Source organism: Cydia strobilella, chromosome Z (assembly GCF_947568885.1).
Source record: "Cydia strobilella chromosome Z, ilCydStro3.1, whole genome shotgun sequence".
Lineage (NCBI taxonomy): Eukaryota > Metazoa > Arthropoda > Insecta > Lepidoptera > Tortricidae > Cydia > Cydia strobilella.
In genome coordinates this window covers 10,050,727-10,063,843 of record NC_086068.1, presented here as the reverse complement: position 1 = coordinate 10,063,843, position 13,117 = coordinate 10,050,727, and the positions used below count along the sequence as shown (strand labels likewise).

General features: G+C 34.7%; 1 protein-coding gene across 1 annotated transcript in view; it reads left to right on the top strand.

Annotated features, from left to right (window-relative positions):
* The window catches only part of LOC134754188 (glutamate receptor 1-like), a 184,520-nt gene that overhangs the window by 155,578 nt on the left and 15,825 nt on the right, over nt 1-13,117 (top strand). The window contains exons 5-7 of the mRNA XM_063690324.1: nt 8,392-8,645; nt 9,398-9,529; nt 12,090-12,293. Of these exons, the coding sequence (XP_063546394.1) occupies nt 8,392-8,645; nt 9,398-9,529; nt 12,090-12,293 (590 nt within the window). The remainder of the gene's footprint in view (nt 1-8,391; nt 8,646-9,397; nt 9,530-12,089; nt 12,294-13,117) is intronic.

The window sequence follows — 13,117 nt, the reverse complement described above, 5'->3', positions numbered from 1 at the left end:
GATATTATTTAGATATTAAAATTATTTATTTTCGTAAAATATACAGGTGTCTATAAGTAGGGGATAGTGCTGCCCGGTAAGCAAAATTTGCCTGTGCTGGGCAACACCGCTCTTCCTTAATTAACAGATTGTTACACGAAACATTTTTTTAAGTACTAGTTTAAGTAATATAACATGTATACAATTAAAATTTTATATATAACATTTGTTTAAAGAACTAAGTGAATAACTGGGTTGTTAGACATGCAGTAATAAAAAAGGAATTAGAGGAATTAAAATTAAAATTAAAAAAGGAGTAAAGGAGCCAGTAATTTGTGTGTGTGTGTGTGTGTGTGTGTGTGTGTGTGTGTGTGTGTGTGTGTGTGTGTGTGTGTGTGTGTGCGCGCGTGTGCGTATGTATGTATGTATTTAGTAAGTTGATGTGTGAATCTCTAGTAACATATAGTATTTTGTATTTTATTTTTGTAAGTCTGATGAGTCTAGAGAGATCTGCATATATCTGAGAAAAAATTAAAACTTGCCCCAAATCCGCATCTGGCTAGCGTGGAACTATTATAGCCCAAACTGTCTCGAACCATGGAAGCCAGTGACATACATTTAGGCCACACTGAAAATAATGATTATACAATTTTTTTTAAAGTAATTATTTGTCTATTATTTTAGGTAAGTTTTATTTAGCAGTAATTTATTTTCTAGGGTTGGTGGAAATTAAAATATTTTATGTCGTAAAAAACCCTTAAGCGTAAGAAAACTTTGACCTTGAAGGTAACCCAAAGTAGCCATACAAAATCACTTTAAGGGCTGAATATGTCCATGTATTTTATTTTCTTTTCTTTATTGGGGAAAAACAGATACATGCCAGTAAAGATACACAGATAAGATTATAAAATGACAAATTTATCCTGCATCCTAACACAGTTCCCACTAGGAGTTCAGACATTAATTAGGAGAGCATTGTAATCGGAACTTAAACAGATATCCTTACTTATACTAAAACTTAACAATAACGATATTTACTCGTATCACAACTTAAGCAGGTAGACCTATATAAACAAAAAAAATATGTTTTTCACATCACCTTTTCGAAAAAGGGCTTTTTCTTTCCCGCTAGGAGGGATCAGTGGCATTTTTCTTCCCTGCTAGGAGGGATCAAAGTGGCACTTTTCTGTTCCAGAACACGATTTTTTTTTCTTTTTTGCATACTATATTTTTAGGTTAAATCATATTTTGGAACATAACAATTTTCTCATGGGTGATGTGAAAAGCAGTATGTGTCACATGGTAGCAAAATTATTTCCACCTTGTGCGTTAACACTTGAATCCCTCACTCCGCTCAGGATTCAATGATAAAATCCTTCTCTCCGTTCAGGATTCAATGTACGCCTTCGCCGTAAATATGTCATTTTGCTCCCTTGTGACACAATCTACTATTTCACTTCTCATGCTCTAAAAGTGCTTCATATTAGACCTGCAAAGCGGGGCAAAAATCGTATTTTAGTCCCTAGGGAAAATATGTATACATATATTTGATTTAAAAAACACTTCACAACAGCCAATCACAGCACTCATCGGCGTTAATCGGAACTGTGGGTTTTTTATTGGTACGTATACTGTGGTAATTACTCGTATTTAAGTATTTAAGAGAAACTTCGTATTTGGTATTAACCAATTAGAATGGTTGGTAATAACCAACAGACCTTTCCTGCTGGAAGAGCGCTGGTCGGTTTTCCCGCCACGTCAGCCTTAATGATGATGTTATCCGCCGGGCCCTTGTCAGTGTGGGCGTGCCATCCGTGTTGGAGCCTCCCGGTCTTGTGCGCGACGACGAAAAGAGGCCCGACGGAATGACCTTCATTCAAACATTCCCTGGCGGATGGGACGGCCGCTTATCTGGGATGCAACTTGTGTGGTTACTCTGGCGCCGTCCCATTTAGCCGCTACTTCATTTAGGCCTGGCGGAGCGGCGGCAGCAGCTGAAGCTCTAAAGCGCAGCAAATATGCTGGACTATCGAGCAATCACTTATTTGCGGCGTTTGCGGTGGAGACTTTGGGACCTTGGGGTCAGAAGGCGCTGAGTTTATTTAAAGATTTAAAGAAGATGCTCCTTGACATCACCAGAGATCCTAGGGCTGGCTCATTCCTTGGCCAAAGGATCGGAATTGCCATTCAGCGGGGGAATGTAGACATCATTATAGGCACCCTTCCGCAGGGATTAGATCTGGGGGACTTTTTTAGTTAGTTTTAATTTATTTGATAAGGTTATATTTTTATATTAATTTAAGATTAGATATTTTATTTAAAATGTAATTGTATATGAAATTTTTATTGAGGATATTTGTTTCATCCTGGTTATCGCCTATAAAATAAATGAATATAGATATATTAAAAATCACCAATCAGAATACGTAATTCATGTCTCAAAGCATTAGGTATTTTATAGTTCCTACTTTACAATTATTAAACAAATTATTCAGCCAATGTTATCAAACCCGAAACCAAACGCATATTTAAAAATAAATTGCAAAACTTTTTGTTTGCTCATTCTGTAACGTAAAACCATCTTTTATCTCCCTCCCTTTTACTCAAAATGTGCCAGTGCGATAGAGAGGCAAAACATCTTTTTTAAATCGGGAATTTCATGGCAAGCATTCGGCTGTCAAATTTAGTATCTGTAATAATTTAATAAAAAAAAATATTGCCGCCAAATTCTCAAATTTTTCATGCGTTCATTGTTCAAGTCAAGTTCAACTTGAACTTCAAGTTAGGTACTATAATTCTGCTGGACTTATTTAACAGTTTTGAAAACCACGTAATAAGTAAAAATACTATAAAATGACGTCAAGTGATGACGAAATGGATCTTTCGCGGAATACGCTAATGGATATAAAGGGCAAGGGAATTAGTTGAGAACAATTTGCCTGCAAAATCATGACCTCAGTATTTGAAAGCATATACAAATTTTCTCGAGTGGAAAAACTTAAAGCAAGTGGATTCTTTCAGTGAAAGCGTTTTGCTCAATTGTTTTGATGAACTTTCGAAAAAATATAAGTCATCGACTCTGTGGAGCATTTATTCGATGCTTAAAGCAACGATGATAACGAAACACCAAATAAACATTAAAAGTTACACGAATTTGACCTTATTACTAAAGCGGTTGTCACATGGATATAAGGCAAAAAATCAAAAGTTTTTACCATTCAACAAATACAGGACTTTTTAAATGATGCACCAAATGAAAAAAACTTGGCTGCAAAGGTAAATTATTTTTATAATTGTTTAGTGTAAATGAATGATTATTAAATCGTAGCAGCATTTAATATCTAATAATATTTTTTTTATTTACAGGTGGCTTTGATATTTGGAATAAGCGGTGCGTGTAGGGGCATGTGCTGGTAAACATAACTGTACAGGACGTTGAAACTGATACTACTTTGCAAGCCATAAATTTACCCTTAACAATGACCAATAAAGAACGCATGTTTGTTATAGTGGAGAATATCTTAAAATTGTAAAGCTTTATCAGGAATTACGTCCCGCCGATGTAACTACTAACAGGTTTTTTTTAAACTACCAGAATGGGAAGTGCACTAAGCAGGTGATTGGTAAAAATAAATTGGGTAATATGCCTAAACAGATAGCCATATATATTATCTTAATTTACCCAACCCTGAACAGTACACGGGTCACTGCTTCAGAAGAACCTCTGCGACGCTCTTAGCGGATTCAGGTGCAAATTTAACGACTAAAGCGCCATGGCATGGCATAAGACTGATATACATCACAATATTACGGGTAAAATCCAATTAAAAGCCAATAAAACACCGCAACCGTCTACGTTAAGCAAGCCACAGCCATCCAAATCGTGGCAAGTCATATCCTCGCCAGCTCAGGAACAGCAAACTGAAGTCAAAAATTTGAATCCACAATAGCTTTCGCTTAAATTTCCTCCCGAATCGAATCAGAATTCAATAAATCTGCCCGGAATACCTCTTTCGCCTCCCCAAGTGACTCAGAATACAATTAATCTACCCGGGAAAAACATAGCTCTACATATTAAAAATTGTACCAATTGTACTTTTAATATTTCATAAAATATAAAATAAGTACCTACCTGTTGTTTTTTTTATTCAAAGTGAAAAGTAGAGTGTATAACTCGGTAATAAACCCATTTTAACCTCGCTGTGCCTATCGACCCTCGCCGTTCTGGCTCGGGTAGCTATATGCACACCTCGCCTAAAATGGATCGTTTTATTCCCTAGTCATACAATCTACTACATACTTACCAACACGCATATACCAGATAGTTGTCGACCGCACTTCGCTGCATTAAACATTCTCACGTTGCCCTCTATACTATATATTATGGAAGCGGCACTCTTTGTTAGGAACAATTCGCATCTATTCACAAAAAAGTTGTTAACTCGCAAAGAAGGCAAAATAATAAAATTGAAATACAACTACCCCCAACAAAATTAGAAATGTTTAAAAAAGGCCCTTATTACCGATGCATACTTGTAGCAAACAAACTTCCCGAAAAAATTATAAACGAAATCGAAGACAATGTGCTCAAGAGGGAACTAAAAAATTTGCTTCTCAATAAATTCTATTATTCCATAGACGAGTATCTGAATGACGAATCTTTGCCAAAATAAAATAATAATAATTTAAATTATATAAAAATACCTATAATGATAATCTAAATTACATTAAAATTTAATATATCTACTTATAATATTATATATGAATGGTAAATTAAATTAAATATATTTAATGCGAACCTATTAATAATGCTACTGTGGGAATGTATTTAACAACAAATTATGTAATAAAGATAAAATAAATCAAAACTTATATGTACCTATTGAAATAGTACCCAAATAAGTACCTAATTGATTATAATATAATAAAATAAAATAATAAGTAATTAATATAATAAAATAAGTATAAAACAATAAGTATTAGCTTTTAATCTTATGCCTTGATGAAAATGCGTTAATTTTAATTTATGTACCTAGTTATAGTTTAGTTTTAAGAAATACTTGCTGTGCCCTAACAGGGTTCATGTGTGAACGTAACCTAATATAACATCTGTTTGTACCACATGATAATAAGCAATAAATTATGAATTACAACGAGTTCGGCCCACAGTAAATAAACTACAAAAGAAATGAAGCTACAATATTGGTAATTAAAATTATAGGAGCAAGCTGACTTTGCGCTTAAAGTTAGATCGCGTATTAATAAATATGTCAACCGAGACTTAACTAAATCTGTGTATATAAAATACTGCGGAAAAAATGGAAGTGTGCTTTTCAGTTTGGTAAATTTAAATACGCAGAGGTAGTACATGTTGTCATAAAGAGTTTAGGAAACGAATAATAAAAAAGAAACGTCGCCAATTAATACAGTTTCAGGACTTAATTGCATTAAGTACTTTGTTACACTATAATTATCTTAATACCTACTGAAATAACAGTGTTTGAAATCAACAAGTTGAATTTCTTTCTGTAAGTTTTCTTAGATGAAGTTGGAACTTAGCGCTGATTCCTTAGAGTAAATAAGCCCCCAGGTCGTTACCGAGCAAGACTTTTAAAGATATAGAAAAACTTTCCTATTCGAATTTGGCAGATGTTGCAAGAAGACATTTGAAAGTTAGTACTGAATCGCGAAGAACGCTACCGCCTAGACGATCCAACTCCAAACATCTAAAGGCTTCGTAGTATGGAATGAACCTCTCCGACCGGAGAGTAGTTTGTAGGTATCTTGTGTGTATTATCTTAGTTAGCTTGTTAGTAACGTTCTTCGCGTACGTTCCTAGCCGAGGAAAGATTCTTGGTATCCTAGTGAAAATGCATTTACATTTATGAATTTGCACGTTAACCTAAAAGAAGTTGGTTTGGTGCAATATCATTTCTATTCTACCCTAAACTCAAGAAACAAAATTGTATTCAAAATACAGTTTAAACCATGACATAAACATGAGTTTTAAATTACCAAATTTAATTTCTTTACCATTGATTTTGATTCTAACTTACTTTCCACAAAATGATTTCAAATTCCAAATCTAAACAGTACTAAAACTTTGACAGACTGTAAAAAATACCTCATTTAAACCTTCAAAAGCCGTAACGTAAAACAAAGGATGGATTCCGCTATTCATCATTTGTTCATTATGCAGCTCTCGATGTGGCACTTTTGTCATAATTTAAGGGTAATATCCGCGAAAAGATTGAAGCGGTGACGAAGACGAGCGAGAAGAGGGTTGACACACGGGTAATGAAGGCTTTATCGTTGGATTTGTCGCGGGCGGACGTCTTCGCCGTTCTATCAAACAACGAATATGCCATAAACATTTTTCTAAATTTAGACCTACCTAGTTAATCAGTCCGCAATGCGAAATATTATATTGATCGACTATGAAGGAGACTTTTATCCTTGATTGTCTTAAATTAGAGAAGTAACTATGAAGATAAACTGCATTTAATCTAGGGTAAACCCACCCACTGAACACCCCCCAGTGAATGAACAAAATCACGTTTTTTGTTTACAATAAGAAATATAGCAATTTCTACCACTTGTCGTTTTTTTTTTCTTTTTAACAACTCTATTTCCTATGCAATGGCAACCCGTGATAAACTTATTTTCGACCAGTTCTAATGTGACTGGCGTTTGAAGTTTACGTGTTTCTGGTTTTGAAGTTTTGTATGGAAAAATTAGATCCCAGATAAGAACAGTGTACGTTTGGAGCAACATATGGAGTGCTTATTTAATGTTTATCTGTACAAAGTTTAATTATTTGGGTAGATTAAGAGTTAAACCTTCTATAAATGTAAACTTTGTCAGCGTATTATTATGCGATATGCGATTAAGTCTTTATTTCGTATAGCTCCATTACTGGCTTATCAAATGTTCTGAAACCAGTTAATGAACGGGGTGTTCATTTACTGGTGTCGTCTAGATTGAATTTTTTCAAAATTTATATGTAAACGACATAGTATTAAGCTTGTTTTTTTGTGATTCTGCATAGAAAACGATTCTGATTCATTCAGCCAGTATTGGAACAAACCAAATTTTTATAGTTCATTTACTAGATTTTTCATGCCTATGTATGAAAAATACAAAATTTGGCTTGTTCATTTATTAGATTTCTACTAATTTTATGTATGAACACTGTAACCACGAACAATGCAATGAAAAGTTATTTGCAGAGCTTGACCTTTTTTCATCAAAATATACTTACACGTTGTTTCTTGTTTTAAAGATTCCCTTTTTCTTACTAATATATAACAGGTTTCTGTGTTATTGGTGAATAACCATCATTTTATTACATTCTAATCTATTTGAAATCAATATGGAGGGGATAAAAAGATATGAACGCTTTCGGTATACCTACTAAATTAGAGCTGGAAACGGTTTTTGTGTAAAAATCTTTTTTTAATGCTGATTTTAAAGATCTAACTATTGTTCATTCACTGGGTTTTGCGGTGTTCATTCATTGAGTTTTTGGGTAGTTTCTGATAAATTCTGCTATAACTCAAAAACTATGAAAGTAATCAAAAATCGCAGAAATTACTTTCTTATTTATTAAATGAGGATTGATTAAATTGCAATTAATTATTCCAATTATTAATGAATGCGGAGAAATGATTTTTCAAACTTGGATAATTGCTTAAGTGTTCTTTCACTGGAGGTCTTACCCTAGCTAAAGTAACGTCTATAGCTTGGTTTAATTATATGAACTTAGATAAAAATATGTAAATTTTGGGAGTCTCCATTAAACATTAATAAAAGTGAAACGTATAATCGGATGAGATGATGTTATTCCTCTTTGGACATTGCATTTTAAATATCTATAGATATACGTAACGGATACTATCCCCGTGCTCATAATAAGTATGATATCCGAAGATGATCCCCGCCAAGTGCAAACAAAATGGACAATGGGAGGAGAAGTAAAAAACTCTGCTGCCGTACAACTATTATTCCTTCCAATGTAATTTTCCATCAAATTGGTAAACGTAATTCCAAAGTCGCAATATTCGTACTCCATGTATATATTTTAATCGGATAAAACTTATTATACATAATAAGTCAAATACCGTGAGGTGCGATATACGGGCAATTCATTTTACAATTTGCCTATTAATTTTAGGTTAATAAAATATTTCAAAATAGGTTCCTGTCATGGTCAGTGGAATATGTTTTTAATAAATGTCCTGTTTATCAATGTAAACTTTATGATTAAATAAAATAAATAATCATAATAACGAAATATCTAATTAAGCAGTCTAACAATATCACTGAACAAATATCCTACCTAACTAACTTGGCTAACATCGACTCACTTCAAACATCTGTAGACACAGCGTGTAACCTATATTTGTATTTCAGGGTTGCTGCGTCTACAGCAACTGTACCAGAGCCTGCAGCCGGGAAACGCCACGTTCCGCATATCGAACGTTAAGAGGGTGAACAACGCGAGCGACGTGGTGGCGTTCCTCGCGGCGCTCGAACGGCTTGACCGCTGGAGCAACAAATACGTTGTTCTAGACTCCACCACTCAGCTCGCCAAAGAAGCCCTCATTCAACACGTGCGAGACGTACAACTCGGTCGCCGGAACTATCATTACTTTTTAAGCGGATTAGTACGTAATACCCTAATCTTTTATCGTACTTGCTGTCCCGTAAAAATAATAGTCCAATTCAAAATGGAGGTCGGCGAGCTCTTTCTATTTCGCCATTGCAATAACGCTTATCTGGATTCTCTATTCCATTTTCCATTAACGCTGTAACTAGTTTTCCATGACTTTTCGGTAGATGAGCAGTCATGTAGGTAAGCACCGTACACCAAGCTGCAAAAGTGCATGGCCATTTTATGAATGAATGAATTCAATTCATAAAGGGTATTACGGTACTTATAGAAAAGGGGACGGCCGCTTCTCCATACAAACGTAGTCTCCATTTTCCTCTCTGGATATTAATATTATAGAAAATATTTTTAAATAATTTGATGTACATTAACTATAGCTATGCCCCTACGTTTGACATTTTTTGATTATTGAAAAATTTAGGTGCGAAAAACCGATTTCATACAAATTTTTAAATGCTGAAAAATTCGAAAATAATCATACGCAGGGCATAGCTGTGGTTGATATACAACGAATTGTGTTAAAATATTTTCGTCAATGTTAATATCCAGAGAGGAAAATGAGGGCTACGTTCGTATGAGAAGGCGATTTCGCGCATGTCCTCCACTTTCGCCTTAATACCTACAAAGTGTAATTCTTAAAATTACGCGTTATTATTGAACTTAACAAAAACTAACACAACTAAATAAGTACGAGACCAACAAATGAAAGGTTGACAATTAATTATGTTTTTTTTTTCTATTTTGTAGGTGATGGATGACCGATGGGAAAAGGAAGTCGCTGAATTTGGGGCTATTAATATTACTGGATTTAGAGTCCTGGATTTTTCTAGAAAAATGGTTCGAGATTTCATCGATGAATGGAAACGGAACTCAATATCGGTAAACACTGCTTTATAGCTATAGAAGAATGCTCGAAATCAAACTCAAATAATAACAGAACAGTTGTTAAGTTATGCGCTTAATGATTTTCCGCCAATTATTTCTTTTGTTTACCAAATAGCTTTTGATACTAAAGATAATAATGCTGCTCGTGGAAAATGTCTACTTTTACGGCTTTCAATTAATTTCACCAGGATTAGGGTGGTTCAAAAAACTTTATTTTTAATTTTCCGACGGGGCACCTCCTTATTTTGTTACACTTATTATGCTGATAAAATACACCAAGTTTGGTACTTAACTTTATCTCAACTACAAGGGTGTGCTCAAAACTTGGCGTATTTTATCAACATAATAAGTGTAAGTAACAATATAAGGGGGTGCCGCTTCTTTTAGCTAGAGTTTTTCCCATACAAACGTGAAACATATATACCTACTTAGAAAGTAAAACTCCCTAAGGACGAAAAGTATCACTTTCAACCCGCTTCATCTAGACAATTTCGGAGTATGACAAAGGAAAAATATGTTCACTTTATTGCTGCCAAGTCATTGATTCATATTATTTAGCTACTTTTGTGATCAACAACGTTTACAACACTATATAAGTTTATGTAGTATAGTGTGTTAGTTATATTTTTTAAGAAAGCGAAGGCAATATTCGAATGGCGATCACTTACTTTATCAAGATGATTGTCAGTAATATTATCGCCAGCGTCAACCCTGCAGAAGTAATGCTGCTGCGGTCGCAATTCGAATGTCACTTTTACACAAGTAATATAGTAATATGTAGTACCTACTTGTAAATCGAATACTCTGTCCAAAAATAATTAGCTTAGTCACTTTAAGCTTTAAGGTGAAGTAAATGAATGTTCAGTAAACCTAAGGAAGGTTTAATTATCAGAGAACGAGACTAAAATCAAATACTACTTCCTATAATAGGTACAATTCAAGTATGGAGCCCTTATTTTATCAAGGATATTGAGATGTTGGAGAAAGTTCAACGTAGTTTCACCAAGATACCGAAGAAACTCAAAAACATGTCCTATGAAGAAAGACTACACTTCTTAAAGCTCACAACCTTGAAGGAGCGCAGAGAACGCGGAGATCTGATTGAGACATACAAAATACTAACCCAACACTATGACCTTAAAGATTTTCATAAGATGCTAGAACGCAATAGTAACAACCGTCTGAGAGGTCATCAGTATAAGCTGGTGTCTCACAGGTCTTACAATAATCCTCATCGACACTTCTTTAGCAACAGAGTGGTCAACGCTTGGAACAAACTCCCAGAGGATGTAGTAGCGGCCCAAAGTGTCAATGAGTTTAAGAATAAATTAGATAAGCACATAGCAAATTCTACTCAACACTGAGAACTCGGTTTATGACTCTGGATACAGGCATTATCAGTTGTTTAAACTGCCTGCCTGCATTACAGATAATAATAATAATAATAATAATCCCAAACTGGTTGTTGATTCTTTTACCCGCAGATTTTTGAGCCACAATTTTTGATAAAGTTTGGTATCATGATCATATCATGATAAATGTCTAAATTAGCCATCCTCGTAACATTTGCTAATATAATTATTTCTAATTAAATTCAATGGAGAAACTTGTTCATCTCCTTCTCAAATATTGTTTAACTGAACAGGCAAAATTATTATTGATTGGTTGCTTTATGAACTTCTTGATGAGAGTTTGATTGGAGGACGTTATAGGATATTTAATTAGTTACTTTTTTTTATAAAACAAAGTTCAACATATTTTGAGTCAAATGAAAAATTAATTTATTCAACATACATATGAGTGACACTGAAGAAGTGTGTGTATTGCCATACGATAAATAAATAATAGTGACACTGAAACGTATCGGCTTGGTATCGTATAAGTAAGTAGTATTGAGAAGTGGTATTCTGTACCTACCTTAAAGTGAAGCCAATTATTTTTAAACCCAATTTATGTGTTAAAGTTACAAGTACTGTATATTACCGTTTACTTGTGGTAACAGGTAGGTAAGTATATCACGAAAAGTGTAGGTACTTGTAAGATTTTTCGTCAATCTTACCAATAATGATAGATTTGCGGAAATATAATTTAGCCTGTTTGACTTCAGCAGTGAAAATGTATGTTTCTTGAATAAATGATTGTCTTTTTGCGTTGACTTGCAAGCAGGTTCGAATGATTCGACCCAAATTAAAAACAAAAATCGATTAATGATTGTGTAAAATATCGCATTATTCGCCCGTCACTCTAATTGAGCACTGGATTTGTTTATAATGCATTGTAATATGAATTCACACGTACTAAAGTACACTACCGCTCATAACTATTTAGGCACTCGTAATTTTTTCCATAAAATTGTATAAAAAAATATTTCCATAGTTTTGAGAGGTAGTGTATACTTACATACATGCATTCGTCTTTGTCCCGACAACATTTAGCTCGACGTCAACATTTGCATTTGTAAATGAGACGCGGGAGCGTGTTAGAATCAGAATGCTGCATTTTCATGTGTCGAGGTAATGTAGGAGGGAAATTGACGAATGTTCTGCTAACACAGGCTCAGGCGGCGCTGACGTACGATGCAGTGCAAGTGTTGGTGGATGCCATCTTACGGCTCCTCCGCAAAAAGCCCGACATATTCAGGAGCCCGATCCGGCGCAACGCCAATGTAAATGCAAGCCGTATCTTGGACTGCAACCCTAAAGGAGACAAGATAATGCCCTACGAACACGGAGACAAAATATCTAGAATGATCAAAAAGGTACGTATTTTAACAATAATCCTACAGGCGAATGCGAATGCGTCTTTTTTTAAGTGTAACTTACTATTTTTCGGACAACTAACAAATTCTGGGTTACTCCTACTCAGTCATGACATTTGTCATGATATCTGTCAAAAAAGTTTGACGCTGTTTTTTAAGTCAATAATAATATAGGCATTTCAGAAAACGTTACTTTACGCATAACATGTATTAAAAACTCAGAAAAAATCCTCAAAACACAAATCAAACATTTATTCAGCAAATAGGCCGCAAGGGCACTTTTACACGTCAACATGGAATTTGCCTACAAGTAGGTAATACAAATAAATTATTACGGTTAGCTGGAAGAGATCTCTATAAAATTAGGGATAAGTTCGCCTTTGTACATATAGTTACATCTTTTACTCTGTTATGTCCATTTTTTGTAAACTTGTTTATGTGCAATAAAGTGTCATACATACATACATTAGGTTTCTTTTTAATTAAGTTATCGTACCAAAACCTAAATAAACCAATGATCTCCGGAGGTACTCCAGCTGCTTTGAGCTTGGTCCAGAGCTTTTCGTACGACACTATGTCAAAAGCCTTGGACATATTAAGAAAAGCAGCATACAGGGGTGTACTTCTGTCAGTGTAGTATCGGACGGTGTGCTTAAGAACTAGAATTGCACTCTCAGTAGATAGCCCAGGCCGAAAACCGAACTGACCGTTATGTAGTTTGCCGTATCCACTAAGGCGGCGCTCAAGCACAGCGTCCAACACTTTTGCTACGATAGTAGCCAGCGATATTGACCTATAGTTATTCACGTCCGCAACGTCTCGTC